The 24732-nt window shown below is 48.0% G+C and overlaps 1 protein-coding gene across 1 annotated transcript in view; it reads right to left on the reverse strand.

Annotated features, from left to right (window-relative positions):
* The window catches only part of VWDE (von Willebrand factor D and EGF domains), a 198573-nt gene that overhangs the window by 96862 nt on the left and 76979 nt on the right, over positions 1-24732 (reverse strand). Inside the window, exon 17 of the mRNA XM_063925264.1 lies at positions 6783-7033. Within this exon, the coding sequence (XP_063781334.1) occupies positions 6783-7033 (251 nt within the window). The remainder of the gene's footprint in view (positions 1-6782; positions 7034-24732) is intronic.

Consider the following 24732-nt stretch of genomic DNA (forward strand, 5'->3'; position numbering starts at 1 on the left):
GGGATGGGGGCGTCTTGGAAGACGAAGTGGGAAAAATAAGATTTTACTCACCGGTAAATCTATTTCTCGTAGTCCGTAGTGGATGCTGGGACTCCGTAAGGACCATGGGGAATAGCGGCTCCGCAGGAGACTAGGCACAACTAAAGAAAGCTTTAGGACTACCTGGTGTGCACTGGCTCCTCCCACTATGACCCTCCTCCAGACCTCAGTTAGGATACTGTGCCCGGAAGAGCTGACACAATAAGGAAGGATTTTGAATCCCGGGTAAGACTCATACCAGCCACACCAATCACACCGTATAATTCGTGATACTATACCCAGTTAACAGTATGAAATATAACTGAGCCTCTCAACAGATGGCTCAACAATAACCCTTTAGTTAGGCAATAACTATAAACAAGTATTGCAGACAATCCGCACTTGGGATGGGTGCCCAGCATCCACTACGGACTGCGAGAAATAGATTTACCGGTGAGTAAAATCTTATTTTCTCTGACGTCCTAAGTGGATGCTGGGACTCCGTAAGGACCATGGGGATTATACCAAAGCTCCCAAATGGGCGGGAGAGTGCGGATGACTCTGCAGCACCGAATGGGCAAACTCTAGGTCCTCCTCAGCCAGGGTGTCAAACTTGTAGAATTTAGCAAATGTGTTTGACCCCGACCAAGTAGCTGCTCGGCAAAGTTGTAGAGCCGAGACCCCTCGGGCAGCCACCCAAGAAGAGCCCACTTTCCTCGTGGAATGGGCTTTCACTGATTTAGGATGCGGCAGTCCAGCCGCAGAATGTGCAAGCTGAATCGTGCTACAGATCCAGCGAGCAATAGTCTGCTTAGAAGCAGGAGCACCCAGCTTGTTGGGTGCATACAGGATAAATAGCGAGTCAGTTTTCCTGACTCCAGCCGTCCTGGAAACATATACTTTTCAGGGCCCTGACTAAGTCCAGTAACTTGGAATCCTCCAAGTCCCAAGTAGCCGCAGGCACCACAATAGGTTGGTTCACATGAAAAACTGATACCACCTAAGGAAAGAATTGGGAACGAGTCCTCAATTCCGCCTTATCCATATAAAAAATCAGATAAGGGCTTTTGCATGACAAAGCCGCCAATTCTGATACACGCCTGGCCGACGCCAAGGCCAACAGCATGACCACTTTCCACGTGAGGTATTGTAGCTCCACGGATTTAAGTGGCTCAACCCAATGCGACTTCAGGAAATCCAACACCACGTTGAGATCCCACGGTGCCACTGGAGGCACAAACGGGGGCTGACTATGCAGCACTCCCTTAACAAAAGTCTGAACTTCAGGCAGTGAAGCCAGTTCTATTTTGGAAGAAAATCGATAGAGCCGAAATCTGGACCTTAATGGAACCCAATTTTAGGCCCATAGTCACCCTGACTGTAGGAAGTGCAGAAATCGACCTAGCTGAAATTCCTCCTTTGGGGCCTTCCTGGCCTCACAGCACGCAACATATTTCCGCCATATGCGGTGATAACGGTTTGCGTTCACTTCTTTCCTAGCTTTAATTAGCGTAGGGATAACTTCCTCCGGAATGCCCTTTTCCTTCAGGATCCGGCGTCCAACCACCATGCCGTCAAACGCAGCCGCGGTACGTCTTGGAACAGACAGGCCCCCTGCTGCAGCAGGTCCTGTCTGAGCGGCAGAGGCCATGGGTCCTCTGAGATCATTTCTTGGAGTTCTGGGTACCAAGCTCTTCTTGGCCAATCCGGAACAATGAGTATAGTTCTTACTCCTCTCCTTCTTATTATTCTCATTACCCTGGGTAAGAGAGGCAGAGAAGGGAACACATACACCGACTGGTACACCCACGGTGTTACCAGAGCGTCCACAGCTATCGCCTGAGGGTCCCTTGACCTGGTGCAATATCTTTGTAGCTTTTTGTTGAGGCGGGACGCCATCATGTCCACCTGTGGCCTTTCCCAACGGTGTACAATCATTTGGAAGACTTCTGGATGAAGTCCCCACTCTCCCGGGTGGAGGTCGTGTCTGCTGAGAAAGTCTGCTTCCCAGTTGTCCACTCCGGGAATGAACACTGCTGACAGTGCTAACACATGATTTTCTGCCCATCGGAGAATCCTTGTGGCTTCTGCCATCGCCATCCTGCTTCTTGTGCCGCCCTGTCGGTTTACATGAGCGACCGCCGTGATGTTGTCTGACTAGATCAGCACCGGCCGGTGTTGAAGCAGGGGTCTAGCCTGACTTAGGACATTGTAAATGGCCCTTAGTTCCAGAATATTTATGTGTAGAGAAGTCTCCTAACTATTCCATAGCCTTGGAAGTTTCTTCCCTGTGTGACTGCCCCCCAGCCTCCAAGGCTGGCATCCGTGGTCACCAGGACCCAGTCCTGTATGCCGAATCTGCGGCCAACTAGAAGATGAGCACTCTGCAGCCACCACAACAGCGACACCCTGGCCCTTGGAGACAGGGTTATCCGCCGATGCATCTGAAGATGCGACCCGGACCACTTGTCCAACAGATCCCACTGGAAGATCCTTGCATGGGACCTGACAAATGGAATTTCTTCGTAAGAAGCTACCATCTTTCCCAGGGCTCGCGTGCATTGATGCACCGACACCTGTATTTGTATTAGGAGGTCTCTGTCTAGAGACGACAACTCCTAGGACTTCTCCTCGGGGAGAAACCCTTTTTATCCTGTTCTGTGTCCAGAACCATACCCAGGAACAGTAGACGCGTCGTAGGAACCAGCTGCGACTTTGGAATATTCAGAATCCAGCCGTGCTGTTGTAGCACTTCCCGAGATAGTGCTACTCCGACGAACAACTGCTCCCTGGACCTCGCCTTTATAAGGAGATCGTCCAAGCACGGGATAATTATTTCGGCCATTACCTTGGTAAATACCCTCGGTGCCGGGGACAGACCAACGGCAACATCTGGAATTGGTAATGACCATCCTGTACCACAATTTTGAGGTACTCCTGGTGAAGAGGGTAAATAGGGACATGCAGGTAAGCATCCTTGATGTCCAGTGATACCATGAAATTCTCCAGGCTTGCAATAATCGCCCTGAGCGATTCCATTTTGAACTTGAACCTTCGTATATAAGTGTTCAAGGATTTCAATTTTAGAATGGGTCTCACCGAACCGTCTGGTTTCGGTACCACAACATTTTGGAATAGTAACCCCGGCCTTGTTGAAGGAGGGGTACCTTGATTTCACCTGCTGGAAGTACAGCTTGTGAATTGCCGCCAGTACTACCTCCCTTTCTCCGAGGGCAGCAGGCAAGGCTGATGTGAGGTAACGGCGAGGGGGAGTCGCCTCGAACTCAAGCCTGTATCCCTGTGATACTACTCGCAGAACCTAGGGATCCACCTGTGGGCAAGCCCACTGGTCCCTGAAGTTCCCGAGACGCGCCCCCACCGCACCTGTCTCCACCTGTGGAGCCCCAGCGTCATGCGGTGGACTCAGAGGAAGCGGGGGAAGATTTTTGATCCAGGGAACTGGCTGTCTGGTGCAGCTTTTTCCTTCTTCCCTTGTCTCTGTGCAGAAAGGAAGCGCCTTTGACCCGCTTGCTTTTCTGAAGCTGAAAGGACTGTACCTGAAAATACGGTGCTTTCTTAGGCTGTGAGGAAGCCTGAGGTAAAAAAAATTCTTCCCAGCTGTTGCTGTGGATACGAGGTCCCAGAGACCATCCCCAAACAATTCCTCACCCTTATAAGGCAGAATCTCCATGTGCCTTTTAAAGGCAGCATCACCTGTCCACTGCCGGGTCTCTAATACCCTCCTGGCAGAATGGACATTGCATTAATTCTGGATGCCAGCCGGCAAATATCCCTCTGTGCATCCTTCATATATAAGACGACGTCTTTAATATGCTCTATGTTAGCAAAATATTATCCCTGTCTAGGGTATTAATATTATCTGACAGGGTATCAGACCACGCAGCAGCAGCACTATTTATGCTGAGGCAAATGCAGGTCTCAGTATAGTACCTGAGTGTGTATATACAGACTTCAGGATAGTCTCCTGCTTTTTATCAGCAGGCTCCTTCAAAGTGGCCGTATCCCAAGACGGCAGTGCCACCTTTTTTGACAAACGTGTGAGCGCCTTATCCACCCTAGGGGATATCTCCCAACGTGACCTATCCTCTGGCGGGAAAGGGTACGCCAGCAGTAACTTTTTAGGAATTACCATTTTCTTATCGGGGGAACCCACGCTCTTTACACACTTCATTCACTCATCTGATGGGGGAACAAAACACTGGCTGCTTTTTCTCCCCAAACATAAAACCCCTTTTATGTGGTACTTGGGTTCATGTCAGAAATGTGTAACACATTTTTCATTGCCGAGATCATGCAACGGATGTTCCTAGTGGATTGTGTATATGTCTCAACCTCGTCGACACTGGAGTCAGACTCCGTGCCGACATCTGTGTCTGCCATCTGAGGTAACGGCGTTTTTTGAGCCCCTGATGGCCTTTGAGACGCCTGGGCAAGCGCGGGCTGAGAAGCCGGCTGTCCCACAGCTGTTACGTCATCCAGCCTTTTATGTAAGGAGTTGACATTGTCGGTTAATACCTTCCACCTATCCATCCACTCTGGTGTCGGCCCCACAGGGGGCGACATCCCATTTATCGGCCTCTGCTCCGCCTCCACGTAACCTTCCTCATCCAACATGTCGACACAGCCGTACCGACACACCGCACACACACAGGGAATGCTCTGACTGAGGACAGGACCCCACAAAGTCCTTTGGGGAGACAGAGAGAGAGTATGCCAGCACACACCAGAGCGCTATATAATGCAGGGATTAACACTATAACTGAGTGATTTTTCCCCCAATAGCTGTTTGTATACACATATTGCGCCTAAATTTAGTGCCCCCCCCTCTCTTTTTAACCCTTTGAGCCTGAAAACTACAGGGGAGAGCCTGGGGAGCTGTCTTCCAGCTGCACTGTGAAGAAAAAATGGCGCCAGTGTGCTGAGGGAGATAGCCCCGCCCCTTTTTCGGCAGACTTTTCTCCCGCCTTTTTCATGGATTCTGGCAGGGGTAATTTATCACATATATAGCGCTGGGACTATATATTGTGATGATTTGCCAGCCAAGGTGTATTATATTGCCCTCAGGGCGCCCCCCCCCCCAGCGCCCTGCACCCATCAGTGACCGGAGTGTGAGGTGTGCATGAGGAGCAATAGCGCACAGCTGCAGTGCTGTGCGCTACCTTGTTGAAGACAGAAGTCTTCTGCCGCCGATTTTCCGTAACACTTCTTGCTTCTGGCTCTGTAAGGGGGCCGGCGGCGCGGCTCCGGGACCGAACATCGAGGTCGGGTCCTGTGGTCGATCCCTCTGGAGCTAATGGTGTCCAGTAGCCTAAGAAGCCCAAGCTACCACCAGTTAGGTAGGTTCGCTTCTTCTCCCCTTAGTCCCTCGCTGCAGTGAGTCTGTTGCCAGCAGATCTCACTGTAAAATAAAAAACCTAAAATATACTTTCTTTCTAGGAGCTCAGGAGAGCCCCTAGTGTGCATCCAGCTCAGCCGGGCACAAGATTCTAACTGAGGTCTGGAGGAGGGTCATAGTGGGAGGAGCCATTGCATACCAGGTAGTCCTAAAGCTTTCTTTAGTTGTGCCCAGTCTCTTGCGGAGCCGCTATTCCCCATGGTCCTTACGGAGTCCCAGCATCCACTTAGGACGTCAGAGAAAGGTAGTTAATAGGGAGTTGGTAGATGGTGGTAAATTGAATAAAAGAAGGCAGGAGTGTGGAGAAGTGAGGTTGGAGCTGCACTGTAGGGAGAGAGAAGTGACTGGGGATTATGTAGGTGCTGGTCAGGAGTCTGAAATGGATCTTATTGGGTACAGGGAGTCTGTATAGCAATTGGCAGAGATTGGAACTATTGAAGAACTCTATAAATGAAATATATGACATCAAGGTACACATGTATCATCCCTGACCACCGCTAGCTTTCGTTGGCCTCAAGGAGTCCACATTATTTCCAATCAACTGGAAGACTTGCAGTGTATCAAACATTCTGCCATGTCTATTAGCTTCAGAGTTGCAGGTTACAGCCTGGCATGTGCAAGGTTTTAAAACAGCTATGAATTTTGCTCTTCTTACATCTTATATCCAGGGAACTCATGGCTAAGCACAATAAAGAACCATTTCTAAACCTATATTTATTCTCTGATAGAAGGTATCACAACCACAGTAATTTAGAATGCATGCACGGAAGGGTCTGTATAACGCAAATGGTCAATGTTTTTCAAATGCATATGCGTCAGTCAAAGTCATAAAAAAGTTGCACTAGTACATGCACAAAAGTAGCGTGCATACAAAGTCGCAGCATCGATTGAGATGTAAGGACTTAGAAATGTATGGACAATGTATTGGGCGGTGACTGGGGGGTGGCCATTGGGACGGGAAAATGGTCTTATGGGTACGCAATGGGCAGGTTGCAGATGTGGCTGCGGACTCAAATGCACAAGGGAGCTACTGCAAGTTTCAATGATGCAACCGTTGATCACGTCTAAAGCTGCTCCAAATCTCCAAGACAGGCCCCTAATATGGGAACGACAGGGTCAGGCATGCAGACAGCAGGCCCCCTATGTGCTTGCACTTGTGAAGCAGGGGTGGTAGTTGCTGTGTTACCACAGACAGCAGCCGCCAAGTTTACTGATGACCTCTAGAGATTTCTTTATGCTCAGTGTACACCACAGTATATATACCGCCTTAAGGAAAATCCCTAGCAGCTCCCAGTCAGAAGAGGCGATCACAGAACTGATGGACGTCAGACAAGAATATGCCACTCACCTCCACTGTTACTGTGGTCTTTGCATTGCAGTCATCCGATACGGAAAAGACGAATCTTTCTGTGCTCTGCGACATAACTTTCCAGATTAGCAATCCTGCCGGAGATAACGTGGCCGCCTCCGGACCGGATTCTAACGTGAACAGGATGGCCGAGCCTTCCGGATCTGAGCCCATGAACTGGTACAGAAAGCTTTCACTGTAAAACGTCTGCAATATATCAGGCACCGAATGAATCACAGGAGGCTGGTTGTCTGAAAGAGAACGTAACATTGTGTTTTACCATAGATCTCATTGTGTACATTTATGTTTAATACAAAAGTAGCACTGCATATATTACATAGACATCCTATGTACTTGTCTAGGGCAACAGACTACTTTTAGGGGGAGATTCAAATGTTTGAAAAGTCAGTTGGGAGTCTGTTTTTTCCTTTCTAATAGACAGACACCCAACCGACTTTTCAGACATTTGAATTCCCCCCTTATATTGAAAAGTGCCTTGTTTTGGTTTTAAACTGCTTGTTGTATACCTAGAGGAAACCATATAGAGGGGTCTGTCCCCTTCCCTGTACTCCCAGTGTGAGACATGGTGCTCTGACTATGCTCCGAGGCCTCTGCTTCCCCAACATATACAGTATTCAATAATATAAGTGATACTTTATCTGGCAACAGCGCTTCCCAACATCGTCCGATGGGTATCATGATGTCATAACATTTCCGGGTGAGTGCGGGATCCTCCCCTTTATCATTAATCTATTATAGTGACATGTATAGCATTATGTAACCTTTAGGCCTAATCCATAGAATCATTCTCTGAGGTTTGTTCCATCTCCTACATGAAGTGCGGGGGGAAAGGGGTGGGGGGAATTATTGGGACAGACTCTAGCAAGTGAGGAGGAGGACCTGCCAGGGGGTAAACATGGAGCTGTAACATGGGGGAGTAGGTTGGGGGGTGGAGGGGTGGATGGAGCGGGACAGAGCAGCAGACAGAGTGGAACGGGCGGAGGAGTGTTTTTCTTGCTATATCTTATTTAGTATCTGGTTTGACATATAAATGCTATATTAGCAGTTACATATTTATTAAATGTAGTAACCAATAATTAAAAATTATGTTCTTTCCTACACTTTTCAGACTAATGCTATTAATAGACATATTTCAAAACAGAAAGTGATATGGGGCAAAATGGATTCTATCCAGCAAAATAGATTAAACAATTCCGACGTATAGCTGTGAGTATCTGTCTTATATACCCTAACCCTCACCCATATACCCTAACCCTTAATCCTAACCCCTAACCCTCACCCTTATACCCTAACCCTTAATCCTAACCTCTAACATGAATAACCTGACCCTCACCCTTATTCCCTAACCCTTAATCCTAACCCCTAACATGAATAACCTAACCCTCACCCTTATTCCCTAACCCTTAATCCTATCCCGTAACATGAATAACATAACCTTCACCCTTATTCCCTAACCCTTAATCCTATCCCCTAATATGAATACCCTAACCCTCACCCTTATACCCTAACCCCTAACATGAATACCGTAACCCTCACCCTTATACCCTAACCCTTAATCCTAACCCCTAACATGAATACCCTAACCCTAACCCTTATACCCTAACCCTTAATCCTATCCCCTAATATGAATACCCTAACCCTTATACCCTAACCCCTAACATGAATACCCTAAGCCTTAATCCTAACCCCTAACATGAATACCCTAACCCTCACCCTTATACCCTAACCCTTAATCCTGACCCCTAACATGAATACCCTAACCCTCACCTTATACCCTAACCCTTAATCCTAACCCCTAACATGAATAGCCTCACCCTTATACCCTAACCCCTAACATGAATAACCTAACCCTCACCCTTATTCCCTAACCCTTAATACTAACCCCTAACATGAATACCCTAACCCTCACCCTTATACCCTAACCTCTAACATGAATACCCTAACCCTCACCCTTATACACTAACCCTTAATCCTAACCCCTAACATGAATACCCTAACCCTCACCCTTATACCCTAACCCTTAATTCTAGTGCCTAACATGAATGCCCTAACCCTCACACTTATACCCTAACCCTTAATCCTAACCCCTAACATGAATACCTTAACCCTCACCCTTATACCCTAACCCTTAAACCTAGCCCCTAACATGAATACCCTAACCCTCACCCTTATTCCCTAACCCTTAAACCTAGCCCCTAACATGAATACCCTAACCCTCACACTTATTCATAACACTAATACCCTAACATGAATACCCTATCAATTTTGATCTGTAGCAAATACACTCTGGGGTTTAATTACGGAGTATGTGCATTAACCCATCGCACCATCGGTGGGAGTATACCATCTCCTGGGGAAGATAATGTCAAAGTCGAAAAATTTTGTAAATGCATACACCATGTACTAACGCCATACACATGCCCGCTGCGCGTGCACTTATTCCGCCGTGCGTGCACATATCCGCAATTTGCGTAGGATCGCTCCTGCGATCATGCGCGTGGTATGGGTATTTACGGCGGAGTTTGTGAGCGCATAGAGGGTTATCAGAACATTACATATTTAACCCAAATAGTGCACTTTGTACACATAGTTCCCCTACACCACATCAGCAAGTATCAACATTTTAAATGATTCCAGGACTAAGGGATTCGCCTTTGCATGATAGGAAGGGACAGACAAAGGTTATAAGGTGATGTCTAGTATCCAGCTGTAGGGTATTTTAAGGGTAACATTCCGGTATTGGTTAGAGAAAGATCGCATGTTTCTGCGTATAGTTATGTGCAAAAGTAGAATATAGTTATAAACTGTATTTACTGTATATTATGTATGCGGCGGGAATCCAGAGGATACCACCCACAAGAGCAGTTGAGAAAGACATCGCCCACCTTTTCAAATCAACCTATGACCTCTCCTGTAATGTAAAGATGGATCTCAGTGTCCAATAGACAAAGGGATTACAGTGACCATTGTATTGTATATGGAAGTTGTGTATAAAAAGCCTGTTGTTACCTGGCCGGTCAGAAGACTCTGAACGCTTTCTACCAGACAAGCGGAGGACCGGCCGGGTTGCGCAAGCGAACATTCTCACGTATGTACATTGGCCCTCATTCCGAGTTGTTCGCTCGCAAGGCGAATGTAGCAGAGTTACACACGCTAAGCCGCCGCCTACTGGGAGTGAATCTTAGCTTCTTAAAATTGCGACCGACGTACGCGCAATATTGCGATTACAAACGAGATAGCAGTTTCTGAGTAGCTTCAGACTTACTCTGCCTGTGCGATCAGTTCAGTGCTTTTCGTTCCTGGCTGACGTCATAAACACACCCAGCGTTCGCCCAGGCACTCCCACCGTTTCTCCGGCCACTCCTGCGTTTTTTCCGGAAACGGTAGCGTTTCCAGCCACACGCCCCTAAAACGCCGTGCATCCGCCCAGTAACACCCATTTCCTGTCAATCACAATGCGAACGTCGGAGCGAGGAAAATGCCGTGAGTAAACTTACTTTCTTCATAGTAAAGTTACTTGGCGCAGTCGCAGTGCGAACATTGCGCATGCGCACTAAGAGAATTCTCACTGCGATGCGATGAAAAACTCCGAGCGAACAACTCGGAATGAGGGCCATTGACTGTAGTCATTATTCTGTTTAGATTTATCTTGTTAGCTCTGTAGTGTATAACTTGTACTGTTACCCCCTTTCAAATAATCCACTGTGGCCTTAGAACCCTGTGGTTCACTACATATCGGTGTTGTGTCCTCATTTCCCTGCTAGGGTTTAAAGCGTATTTAACTGTATAAGGTTTAAAGTGTATTGATAAGGTGTGTGCGCATAGCGGGTACTTTATACCTTCAGCGCTGCGTAAGGTTTAAGGTGTATCATCATTACAGTGCTTTTCGGCACAAGGTTTAGAGTGTAAGAATAACATTGCATTGCATCACGAATAAGGTTTAAAGTTTATCAAGAGTGTGCTTACGCCCAGCGCGGCGTGTGTACGCTAAGTACGTACGATGTACGGGACTCTGTACGCAAATAGCGTACAAAGTGCGTAGCGTGTGTATTAAGTCTAGCGGCCGTAGCGTCTAAATGGTAAGAGTGTGTTTAGAGGTATAGCTTTGTGGTTTAAGATAATATCGACATTATCAATTGGGGGCATCGTCCTGTTTTTCCTCATACCCACAGCCTAGCAGGGTACAGCAGACTTTATCTATCAGCAAAGGGCGGACAGGTATCCACGTAAGCCTTCTCCTGGTTGGTGGATACTCTGGTAAACTCTTTCTCAAGTGCTGATAAGATAAGCGTCTGCTCTGCATGGTTTGTAGGGATGCTGGTGTAATCCGTAAGGTAAGAACGCAAAGCTATTTTTAAAGTCTGTGAATTTCTGTTTGGCGCCAAATGCGCACACATCACACGCATACACCTGTATTTTGTACTTTGCATATCTGCTCGCATTATTGCCATAAATATTGATTATTAGATTCATTTTGACCTGTACTGAAAAATTTGTTGCTATTTAGTTAAAATATAGAGTTAATATTTAAGGAAGTAAGTGTAAGACGCACACGCAGCCTGGCCTAGTTGTAAAGGTTTATATAGAAGAAACTGTGTGTGGTGTTAAGTGAGCGATTATAGGTAATATCGCTTACATTTATAGAAGTGTGGGATTTGTACTATTGCGGACGTATGGTCTTTTGTACACGTGTCTCGGACAAAGGACGGGACATGCGTACGCAACGTAAAGACGTACGCACGATCGCGTGGTTACGCAACGTGCGTAAGGATACGGCCGCTAAGTACAAAATTACACAATAGCATTGTTTACTTTAGGCGCGAAACGGTAGCCACGCGGTATTAGCACAAATTGTTCAGTGTCCAAGATTTAGTTTAAATAAAACCTTTTTTACTGCATTACCTCTGGTACTAAGGCTGTTCACCTGAATGAAAGTTAATTTTCTGTACAGAAAAACCAAAAAGTGTATTTGAGTGAACGAACGTGAGTGTGCAAACAATAAAGGTTTTGTGGGAATTCAGGATCCCGTAGGAGACCACACCAGGTGAGTGGACACTTGGTGGCGTGAGACTGGCTTGCTCACGTTAACATTGATTAAAGTACAAAGGAGCAAGGTAGCAGATACCGCAGACCAGAAGGTCAGCGAAGGTTTAGAGTACCGCAGACCAAAAGGTCAGCAAGGTTTTGTTTAGGTGCCGCAACCACAAGGGGTTAGCGAAGAAACCCATATAGGCCATTTGATTGATACGATCCGGCTGAGGTTTTGCAGCCTGAAAAACGATTCCGTTGGTCTTGCGGCGGATAAGTAACAGTTACCTATACGCTGTGCGATTGTACCGCACGTTCGTGAGTGCAATACTTAGCGCAACGTGATACCCTTTTCATGAGCTTTGCGTAAAATCGCGGGATCATTAGCTCTGGGTGTAGCATACGCAAGCGTGATTTGTGTAAAAAAAAATTTGTTTTAAGGGAGTTTCGCTGGTCACACAGGAAATCTCCAACAACCAATATTTACTGGGAAGGGTAAGTCACTCCCATATACTTCCAGTCAATAGAGGTTACACAGGGGCCCTAGGTTGGGTACGTACCGGCGCTGACGACAGTGTTTGGGGGTATTGGCCAACGTGGGCGTGAGTGGGTGAGAGCACTCGTTGAACTTTCACCGTTGCCTTATATTGAGTATTTTGGTTTTTTGTAGGAATTAGCTGAGAAGGCAATACCTGCAAAATATGGGGGCCGGTTGCTCAAGTAAGGGACGTTCAACCAGGGTTCAGGTTGATGTTCCGCGGCCCAGAGGGTCAGCGAGGTACATAATGTGTGAGAAGTACGGATCACACACAGAGGTTTTATGCAATGAATGGGAACGTATGACTGCGGAAGATAGGGAACCATTCCCTAGGGTAGGCAGTTTTGAACCAGAGGTGTTGCAGAATTTAAGGTTTAGAATATGTCTGATAAAATCCCGAAAACAAAGGGTCAGACACACAAACTGTTTACATTTATGGCAGCAAGAGGGTGATATGCAGAGGGAACTAGCTCACGCAGCCGGTTCCAAACCTAGCAGGAAACTGATGGCAACCGCACCACCACCACCACCGTATATTACAGGGGAGAAAGTGGCTACAGACAATGGCATACTGATATATGATAAGAGTAAAGTTGCTAAATGTATTAATGCTAACCCGTGCAAGTTGTATCCCATCTTAAACTTCCCTCAGGACTGCGAGCAAGAAGATGAGCCCAGCACGATATCGGCACTCTCGCTAGCAGCCACCATACAAGACACCCAGGTGGGCACGGACCAACCAATAAGAGTAGTGAAGGCCCCTAGCGGAGGAGTAGGTGAGGTCGTGTCCACAGGTAAGTACGGTACAGTACATTATGCAGAGACAATTGCACCTCACATTGTAGAAGCAACTCAGAATGATGTAATTGAACTAAATACTGTCAGGGTGATCGCAGTCCCCAATGGGAGGACTGACGCTCAGGGAGTCACTCCCGTCAGGAACATTGCTATGCATTGTCCTTGGTCCCGGACAGAATTGAGGACAATTATGTCTGAATTTCCCGATCCCAGAAAGGATCTAGCCGCATGCCGGAGGTTTGTTAGAGAATTAGGTAACGCCACCGAACCCACAAACAAAGATTGGCGAACAGTGCTACGGGCATGTTTACCCTCCAATATTGACCCCGTGAAATTCATTACTGATTGTAAACTAGACGTAGAAGTACCTCTCACTGATGAATACACTCAGGAGAATGTACGACAGATCAATCTACAATTAGGAGTATATTTCTCTACTGTTGTCAAATGGAATAAAATCTTTTCCATAAGACAAAAAGAAGGTGAAACGGCGTCTGAATATTTCCATCGAGCACTGCAGGAAATGGCTAGATACACTGGGGTCGAGGACATTAAGGAGAATGTACACCACAGGGAGGTAGCTGTGTCAGTATTAATGGACGGCTTAAAAGAAACATTGAGAACAAGGGTACAAACCACTCTACCTAACTGGAGAGGTATCTCGGTGGCTGCATTAAGAGTGTCCGCTATCGAGCACGATCGGAACATCATTAAGCACAGGGAGTCACAGGGGGATAAGCTGATGACAGTAAGTATAAAAGCCCTGACAACGAAGCCACATCAGCAGAAACCCCAGACCCCTGATGGTAAGTCGTATCTAGTAAAATGTTATACCTGCCAGAGGGAAGGACACTATGCACGGAATTGTAGGTATAAGGACACACATAAGGTATATTGACCCCCTAGACCAGAACATGAACCACATTATGATACACGTAATAGGGATCAGGGATCGCATAGGAGGAGTTATGAGCCACATGCAGGGGAAACAAGGAGGTACCCACCTAGGAGGGACTGGCAGACCTCTGAAAATTCTCAGCTACCCCCCTCACATATTGTAGCTGCCAGCGCGCTGCGGGAGGGTCACAGCATACAATAGGGGTTAGGCCACACCTGTAGTCTGCAGCCAGTGAAGTTGATTGCTAGCCTAGGTAGTGAACCTGAGGTCACAGTTGATGTAGCTGGTAGATCACTACCTTTTCTTGTAGATACAGGGGTGGCCAGGTCAGTGTTAAATTCAACGGTAGGTATGAAAACCACGGGTAAAACAATTTCAGCAATGGGAGTAACAGGAATAGTGCAACACTACCCTTTAAGTAGACCAGCGGAGATTACGATAGGGCCTTTGCAGACCAAGCATTCCTTTTTGCTAGCTGCATCGGCTCCGACTAATCTACTTGGGAGAGATTTATTGTGTAAGATGAGGTGTGTCATATATTGTACTCCTAAGGGTGTCTTCTTAGATATACCCGAGAATCACGTTCAGGAAGTGCAGGATATGTTAGACACCCCACAAAGGTTAATGTCACACTCTGCTGTTATAGACAAGTGTCCATCCAAGGTAGAGGAAATGATCTCCCAGATACCGGAATCCCTCTGGACCAAAGATGGACAAGACACTGGATTGATGGCAAATGTAGCTCCTGTAGTAGTGCAAGTAAAAGATGGTAGGATAGCTCCAAAAATCCCACAGTATCCTCTGAAGCCAGAGGTGGAATTAGGAGTGTACCCAGTCATAGAGCGCTTGCTACAACAGGGCATCCTAGTTAGGACGTCCAGCACCGCCAATAGTCCCATCTTCCCTGTGAAAAAGAGTGGGGGGAGGGGTTACAGGCTAGTGCAGGATCTAAGGGGGATAAACAAGATAGTTGAGAGCCAATTCCCCGTAGTGCCAAATCCAGCTGTCATTCTCATGCAAATCCCCCCCTACTGCAAAATTTTTCACTGTAATTGACCTCTGTTCTGCTTTCTTTTCGGTCCCTCTGCACCTTGACAGCCAATATTTGTTTGCATTTACATACAGGGGAGTACAGTACACCTGGACTCGCCTACCCCAAGGTTTCATTGACAGCCCAAGTATTTTCTCCCAGGCTTTGCATGACTGTTTACAGTCCTTTCAACCTGAGAACGGGTCAGTATTAATACAGTATGTAGATGACTTACTGCTGTGTTCTGATTCACTCGAAGCATCCTTGAAAGACACGAAACAGCTTCTGTTTCCCCTTTCTAATATGGGACACAAGGTATCAAAGGACAAGTTGCAGTTGTGCCAGACCAAGGTAAAATATTTGGGACATTGCTTGACACAAGTACTTAGACATCTCACCGCTGATAGAATACAGGCGATTCGCGACATGACTCTGCCACAAACCCAGCAACAGATCCGCACTTTCCTTGGAATGTGTGAGTACTGCCGAAACTGGATCCCAGGGTTCTCCATATTGGCTTTACCTTTGCAGGAAATGGTCTCCTCGAACAAACCAGACCAGATCGGATCTCTCACACAGATGAGTCCGAACTGGCATTTGAGAGACTTAAACAGTGCCTATCACAGGCACCTGCATTAGGCATGCCAGATTATGGGAAACCTTTTGAATTGTACGGTACGGAAAGCGCTGGGTGCGCGGCAGGTGTCCTAACCCAGAGACATGGTGATGCCAGCAGGCCGGTAGCTTACTACAGTGCACAGTTGGACACCGTAGCGCGGTCTCTCCCCACATGCTTGCAAAGTGTTGCAGCGATAGCTTTGCTAGTGAGTAAAAGCGAAGACGTAGTGTTAGGACACAACCTGACCATCCATACACCTCATGCAGTGTCAGCCTTACTGAACTCTACCCAAACCAGACATGTCTCATCTGCACGGTTTACAAGGTGGGAATTAGCACTAATGACCCCTGTAAACATAACCATAAAAAGATGCAGCGCACTAAATCCTGCAACTTATTTACCAGGTGTGCCTGGACAGGCACAAAGGGTGGAGGATGAGAATGATGGTGAAGAAGGATTTAGTACAGACACTGACACACATGATTGTATGGAATATCTGAACCAAACTTTCACTGCAAGACCCGACATTAGTGACAACCCACTGGAAGGCGTAGATTTTACTTTTTACACTGACGGAAGTTGCCACAGACAGACGGACTCGGGAGACCTGTGTACTGGATACGCAGTCGTAGATGACAGAGGTATCATAGAAGCTGGGCCCACCGCACTCAGCACAAGTTGCTGAGCTGGTCGCCCTAACCAGAGCGTGTGAACTGGCCAAGGGTAAGTCAGCAAATATATACACAGATTCTAGGTATGACTTTGGAGTAGTGCATGATTTCGGGGCCCTATGGCGCCTCAGAAATTCATGACGGCAGCTGGCACACCTGTAGCGCATGCATCCCATATAAAAAGACTTCTAACAGCGATACAAGAACCATACAGAGTGGCTGTTATTAAGTGCAAAGCCCACACTTACAGTCAAGACCCAGTGTCACTTGGTAACAGCCGGGCAGACGAAGCTGCTAAATCAGCAGCTAGCACCCCCATACAAACAGATATCACACCACTGATGGTATTCAACACCGTCAACACACAAAAATTAAGTGAAATGCAAAATTTGTGTTCTCCACAGGAAAAGGCAGTCTGGAAGTCAAAAGGATATGGCCAGGAGTCCTCAGGACTCTGGACAGATGGACAGTGTAAGCCAGTAGCCCCCAGAGCATATCTTCCAAGCTTAGCTGAGGCGGCACACGGTCTGACTCATCTGGGTAAAGAGGGTATGTGTAAGCTGGTGAGAGCCTACTGGTGTGCGCCAGGATTCTCTTCTCATGCGGGTAAGAGAGCAATGACATGTCTTATCTGCTTGAGGAAGAATATTGGAAAGTCAATACCAACAGAACCATCCCATATCCCGCCGACAGACTGACCTTTTCAGGTAATACAAATTGATTTCATACAGTTACCACCCTGCAGAAATTTAAAATATGTGTTAGTCTGTATTGACGTGTTTTCTAATTGGGTAGAAGCGTTCCCTGCTGCCACAAATACTGCTACATTCACTGCAAAGAAAATTGTGCAGGAATTTGTGTGCAGATATGGTATCCCTAGAATAATTGAAAGTGATAGGGGTACCCATTTTACAGGTGAAGTCTTTCAGGTAATGTGCAAATTAATGGGAATTAATAGTAAGCTGCATACTCCGTACCGGCCACAGGCGAGTGCGAAGGTGGAAAGAGTAAACAGCACTATTAAGAACAAGTTGAGCAAAGTGATGGCTGAAACTGGATTGTTGTGGCCAGAAGCTTTACCACTTGTATTGTACAGCATCAGAACCACTCCCAGGTCCCCATTTAACTTATCACCCTTTAAGATTCTTTTTAGTCGACAACCCCATGTAATGATTGACCCCCAGGATGATTTGAAATGCAATAACGAGGTGACTGTAAAATATTTGGTTAAGATGAGCAAGCAGTTGAGGAATCAAAACAGAAATCTAAAGCTGGTGATTCCTGACCTACCAAACAGTAATTGTCATGACATTGAACCTGGGGATTATGTAATGATTCGAAATTTTCTACGCACAGGTTGCCTCATTGACAGGTGGGAAGGACCGTACCAAGTCTTACTAACCAGCACGACAGCATTAAAGGTTGCCGAGAGAGAGACTTGGATCCACTCATCCCACTGTAAGAAGGTCGCTGACCCAGAGAGAGCCCGTGACAAAGAGCAGAGTGTAGAGAACATCGTATCACTGGAGTGTCTGTTCCAGGAAGGCTGAGAGGCAGGACTGTTGTCACGGCACCTGAGAGCGGAGAACAATAAGATCAGAGGCGGTTGTCGCACCAGTTTTCTTCTTCCTTTTTATTATTTTCTCCATCTCCCATTTCCTCCCCCTTCTTGTTCCCTTTCTCTCCCCTTAACAAGATGGACTTACCCCAAGAGACTGTCTGTTTCGGTGAGAGTACCAGAGAGGTCGAGAAAGGATCTGGAATGGGTTCTGATGGCAAGGACGGATTTGTAGAATTCCAAGAGCAACACATCCATCGAGCAAAGGCGAGTATCAGAAAACGATCTGGTAGTCTAGAAACTAGGAGGCACTGTGAAGGGTTACTGGCTGGGGAAGATTGCATCTGTAGGAATTGTGAGAACATAGTTGAGGATGGGTGCATCCAGAGATGTCAGTCCAGCCTTAATATCAAAATGGACCGTCATCCATTGAGTGATTACCACTCACTAGTGGGTAAGGTCTTAAACCAGACAGAATGCTGGGTGTGCTCACAAGTACCTCAAGGTCAGAGCAAGTCAGGATTAGTACCATACCCGTTAGCAATAGATGAGGTACTCGAATTACGGGGTGCGAGACCGGTGGACAAGAAATTTAATATTTCTAGGCCCCCTAGTTTGAAGCTCCACCAGTACCATGTGGATAGATCCTTAGTATGTTTCAACATTTCCAATTCCCGAAAGCCGGGAAATTGGGAGGTGACATGGAATAACCAAACCATGGCATTTTCGCGCAGAGCTGATAGGATACCCGTAGACTCTGAACTTATACGCCAAATAGCCAACAGTGGAAGGTATTTTTGGTATAGGTATACTCAAGGAAGTAAGACCATGCGGGTTGGAGAAGTATCACCAGGGTACTGTGTGCATATCATACAGCCTGATACGTGTACTGAACAGATGAGAGCGTTAGGGATAGGATTTTTCACTTGGAAGGTTTGCAATATGGTAATGTCATATTCTGTCCCATATGTTCTCCCCGATGATGCTTATTTCATATGTGGGAGGAAGGCATATAAGTGGCTTGCCCCAAACTCAGAGGGATTGTGTTACATTGGAAGAGTGTTGCCAGAGGTTATGACCATAACCCATGATAAGATGAAAGACGTTCACCGCAGTGCTCAAGCTCCTTATACTCATACTCATTATGAACACATCGTTAAGAGACACCTCATAGATAGGACAGAGCACGTAGCCTCTGATTTGATCCACGAATCCACCGGGATTCAATTCCTTCTCGCATTAGATATCACCCGTACTGCCAGAGGAATTATAAATTATAGGTACATCCATAAACATCCTAGTGATATTTGTTGGACCCCCTTCTTTTAAAGTAAAGCATTCATTACCTTCAAAACCAGAAATAAAGACACGGAGACTTGAATTTTGGCAGAAAAATTGCTAGCTATTTATTTGACCCTAACCAATAGCAAACCTGTAATAGAAAATTTTATTAAGATGCCGATCCAGACGGCATATGGTGGCAGCAAAAAGAACGGCTCTATTAACCTAAATTAACCTTAAATTACTAAAAATTCGAAACGATCCTAATTTTACTACAACTATCACAAACCGGTAATAGGTGACAACTCAACCCCCACAGTGACTACCCACCGCTCCTGGGTGCCCTGCCGCTGCCTTCCCGGACGGGTGGTCAAGCGCCCAATAAGTCGATGGAGGTGAGTGCACCTAAACCACACCAAACTGTAAAACACTACAGTTTACCATACAAATACAAAACTGCCGTTCTTTTCCGCCAATAAATAGCCAACGATAAAACCAGCCAACAACTTAACACCAAGGCACCACGTGCCAGAATTTCTGACCACAGGGGCGGGAGGGTGGGAAGGCAAATCACCACAAGAGAGAGCTAAAATGGCCTCACCTTCCCTATATATATCAAACCCTCCCCTTCAAAAAAGGCTGTACTTTCCTCACAGCTAGGTCCACCCCTCACCAGATGTTTAACTCTTTCCTTTCCTATGCAGTCAATTCTCTCTCCTAAACATCCTAGTGATATTTGGTGGACCCCCTTCTTTTAAAGTAAAGCATTCATTACCTTCAAAACCAGAAATAAAGACACGGAGACTTGAATTTTGGCAGAAAAATTGCTAGCTATTTATTTGACCCTAACCAATAGCAAACCTGTAATAGAAAATATTATTAAGATGCCGATCCAGCCGGCATATGGTGGCAGCAAAAAGAACGGCTCTATTAACCTAAATTAACCTTAAATTACTAAAAATTCGAAACGATCCTAATTTTACTACAACTATCACAAACCGGTAATAGGTGACAACTCAACCCCCACAGTGACTACCCACCGCTCCTGGGTGCCCTGCCGCTGCCTTCCCGGACGGGTGGTCAAGCGGCCAATAAGTCGATGGAGGTGAGTGCACCTAAACCACACCAAACTGTAAAACACTACAGTTTACCATACAAATACAAAACTGCCGTTCTTTTCCGCCAACAGCGAAAGACTCATCCCCAAAGTCTTCGCACCGCCACCATAAACCTACCCTAACTCCTGCAAAACGAAACCCAGATCCTCCAGGAAAAACATCATCCCCTCATTGGATAGATGTACCCCATCAGGTCGAAAAAGGTGACTGTCTCTGAACCGACTCCTAGGGTGGCGAACTACCTTACCCCCATGGGACAGCACCCACTTCGCCACCGCCCCGTTCACCTTTTTCCGGGCCTCATCAATCTGGCGACCATCCGCCACACCCCTCCAACTCAACCTTGGCACCATCAATGAAAAAACCAACACACAATTGGTCCATGCCGCGGCCACACTTGCCAGATCTTGTATCATGGCCCACCGCAGATCCAAGGATGTCCTCTTCCCCAGGTCGTTGCCACCTAGATGGACAACCAAGACCCTAGGGACTCCATGCTTGCTGGCCTGACTCACTAACCTACTCTTCAGCTCGCTCCACATCATCCCTCGCCAGCCAAGCCATCTAACACCCTGTGCTCCAGGCAATGCCTGAGCCCTCTCCGAGGCCAAAAACTTGGCTGCCCAGTATACATAAGAGTGGCCGACCACCCAAATAGCCAAATTGTCTTCAAACCAACCTGAAGGGGAAAAGAGGGGTAAAATTGATTACTAAAAAGCTTCATTAATTGCTTTCACCTGAAGGATCTGCCAAAAAGAAAAAACTTTAGATCTCGCTATTGCAGCAGTCACGGCCTAGCCGATCTGTACCATGCTTCTAGCCAATTTGAAGCGAACATAGACACACAAAGGGGAAGTTCAAAATAAAATCAAACGAAATTAAAACAGGGGGGGGGGGGGGGAGGTATAAAATGGGAAACACACGTAATAACTCAGCTGGAGGTGAAAGCGTAAAGACCTGCTGAGGGACTCTGATTAGAACAGATTAGCCGAATTGTAGATTAGAATTCAGTCCGTCAAGTCAGGCAAAAAATCGCAAAATAACTCCAGACCCCCGCTGCCGACTCATGCCAGCAACGACGAGTAGCTAATCCCTGAGTAGGATAAAAAAGGGGGACACCAACAGACGCACAATACCATAACTTACAGAACTGTAACAACATAATACAATGCAAATAAACAAAGCACCACGCGCAATCCGACCTCTCATACAATGGGGCGAATATATCGTCTGTAACTTGACGACTTCCATCGCCCCACCGCCTGGATTTCAGTTCTGGACAAACCCGCCGCCGCAGCCGACGTCGCAGCGCCTATTCGAAAGGAATGGGTACCGAACGCAGCGGGTGGGAGGCCCAAGCTCACCAAACAACAAATCAGCATCCAACGAAACTGGTATTTCGTCACCGGCAGCCCGTCATAATGCAATAGCCATGACCCCCTCCCAACGGGTCGCACCGCCACATATTGCACAGCCAGACCTACCGGGCAAACGCTCTCCTCCTGCGCCGGAACCAAAGTGACCCAGCGCCCTCTCCCCACTTGGTCCGTCTTAGAGCGCCGCAATCTGCACAGCAAGGACCTCTCACCCACTACCACGTCTCCGACCAGCATGCGCGAATCTGCTCTCTTGGAAGGCGCTACCAACTCCGAAACCCTAAAGGCCCCGTGGTAAGCCATTGAGAACGCCAAACTGAACAAAAGCGTCTCAAACCTGGATGACGCGACTCGCCCCACCGCCGCGATGACGGCCGGCAACAAAGCCGCATCGATGGGCCGCCTCCTATCCGGTGGCGTCGGCGCTACTCGCGCCCACCCTTTCATTGCCTTCCGCAGAACATCGCTTTTTGTCACATCGGGGACGCCCCGCAGCTTGCAGAAAAATGAGACCCCAGCCAAGTACCGGGATACCACTGCTCGGGACCTACCCGAAACATACAGCTGCCAAATAAAAGAAAGCATCAGCCGATGCCTGCTCTTACCTTGTTGCTGACGACCTTGGGCAAACTCCTCCCACTCGCTCCAAGCTTGTCCGTAAGCCTTGAGCGTGGCTGGCGCGACTGACCGCAACGCTAGACCCTCCAGTCCGGCCCGATCACCTGCCAAACATAACCGGGACAATGAAAACCTGGCTCGTCGGCCTCGGGTGCCAACAACCAAAACCTCTCCCACTGTCCTCGCGACAAAGAGTCGGCAATTCCATTCTCCAAACCGGGCACATGCTGCGCGCGGAACCACATGTTCCTACGCAAGCATGTCAAAAGCAATTGCCCTAGCACCCGCAGAACCACCAACGACTTTGCCCTCTGGTTATTAATCGCATGCACCACACCCAGATTATCGCATCTAAACAATATGCTGCGATTAGCCAGCCGATCGCCCCAGACCTCCAACGCCACCATAATGGGAAAAAGCTCCAGAAGCACCAGATCTTTTGTTAGACCTTCGCTATGCCATTTTGCCGGCCAGGATGCCGCGCACCAAGATCCCTCCAGAAAGCACCCGAATCCAGAGGCACCCGCTGCGTCGGTGAACAGCTGCAACCGCTCGCTGTCCACCGCTGGCGCTTGCCATATACACACTCCGTTGAAATCCTCCAGGAACGAGGCCCATATGGCCAAATACCTTTTTATTTCGGAGGACAAACGCACAAAATGATGTGGCCTGGCACACCCCGCCGTCGCCCTTTCCAGCTTCCGGCAGAAAACCCTGCCCATCGGTATTACCCGATAAGCAAAGTTCAACATGCCCAGCAAGGACTGTGCCTGCCGCAGCGTGACTTTACGCGACCCTTCGAACCGGCAAATGGTGTCGCGGAGCTTCGAAACCTTGTCCCGGGGCAGCCGACACTCTCCCGCCACCGTGTCAATTTCAATCCCCAAAAATGACAAGCAGGAGGCCGGACCCTCTGTTTTGTCCACGGCCACGGGAACCGAAGTGGTAAAAGAGAGCTCGGATGCTAAAAAGCAAGTCGCCGCACCGTGTAGCATTAGCCGGACCCGCACACAGAAAGTCATCGAGGTAATGGGCAACCCCGTGACCCCCTGACGAAGACTCCACGCACCAATGAAGAAACGTGCTAAAACGCTCGAAAAATGAGCATGAAACGGAACATCCCATCGGCAAACATTTGTCGATGAAATACTCCGCCCCAATCCGGAAACCCATAAAACGGAGTCCGGATGCAACGGCAATAACCTAAAAGCTGATTCAACATCAATCTTAGCCAGGAGGGCCCCGGTCCCGTAGCTGCGGACCATCTCTAGCGCCTCGTCGAATGACTGATACACCACCGAGCAATGAGCCGGCGGTATTGCGTCATTGACCGACGCCCCTAACGGGTAAGAAAGATGCTGGATGAGCCGGAAAGTGCCTGGAGTCTTCTTAGGAACCACCCCGACCGGAGAGATGACCAAATCATCCACCGGGGGTGACATAAACGGTCCCTCCATCCTGCCCAACCTGACCTCCTTATCTACTTTCTCCCGTAGCACTCCCGGCAAGGCTCGGGCAGATTGGAGGTTCCTCTGTGCCCGCACGGACACCTCACTCGCAACAGGCAAGCGAAAGCCAAACTTAAAACCGTCAAACAAAAAATTTGCATCCTCTCTATTCGGATACAATTCCAACCACCGGCCCATAGTCCCCAACTTAATTGGTGTTGGAGCTCTGCAGAGCGGTCCTGCTCGCGGCCTGCCTGGGGTACGCTTGCTTACCCTGCGCCCCCTGTCTACCGCCTTTGAAACAGGAGGAGGCTGGGTGGGATCCGCCACACTGCAGGCAGGAGTGTCGAAAACGCGAAACACTTTCCTCTCGTGGCGGAACGCCCTCCTGCACGGACGGCCGATCCACCTGCCTTGGCAAATCCGCCGTCCGCGCCGGACCCCTGGGCTGATGACCCTGCGCGTCGCCCGTCCGCCCCCTGTTTCCGGGGTTCGTCCTCCTGCTGCGAGGCCCGGGTTACTTTGAGCCAGACCTCCACATCCTTGAATCCGAAGTCCATGACCCGCAAGCCGTCCTGCTTCTCCCGAAACTCCTGATCATACCGACGCCACTCCGAGCCCGAGGATGTGCGCTGCATGTCGTGTACGAGATGCAGATACCGGATTACATTCATGTGTTCTTCCGGCCTATCATCCAAGTAGCACGCCGCAAATACGCAGAACCCGGCCAGCCAATTATCGAAGGACCGGAAAGCCTCAGCCCCAATGCCCTTCTTCGCGGCCGCCGCCTTATAATCCTTCTTCATGGCCTTTGTTAATACGAACACGTCCACGAAGTCACCCCTACGAATCTTCTTGCGGCAGCTGTCCCGCAGCCCCCGCATTACTGCGGTGTAGTCGCAGCGAACGACCCCGGGCAAATCGCGGCGCTTCTTGGCCTACGAGCTT

This window comes from Pseudophryne corroboree, chromosome 5 (genome assembly GCF_028390025.1).
Source record: "Pseudophryne corroboree isolate aPseCor3 chromosome 5, aPseCor3.hap2, whole genome shotgun sequence".
Classification (NCBI taxonomy): Eukaryota; Metazoa; Chordata; class Amphibia; order Anura; family Myobatrachidae; genus Pseudophryne; species Pseudophryne corroboree.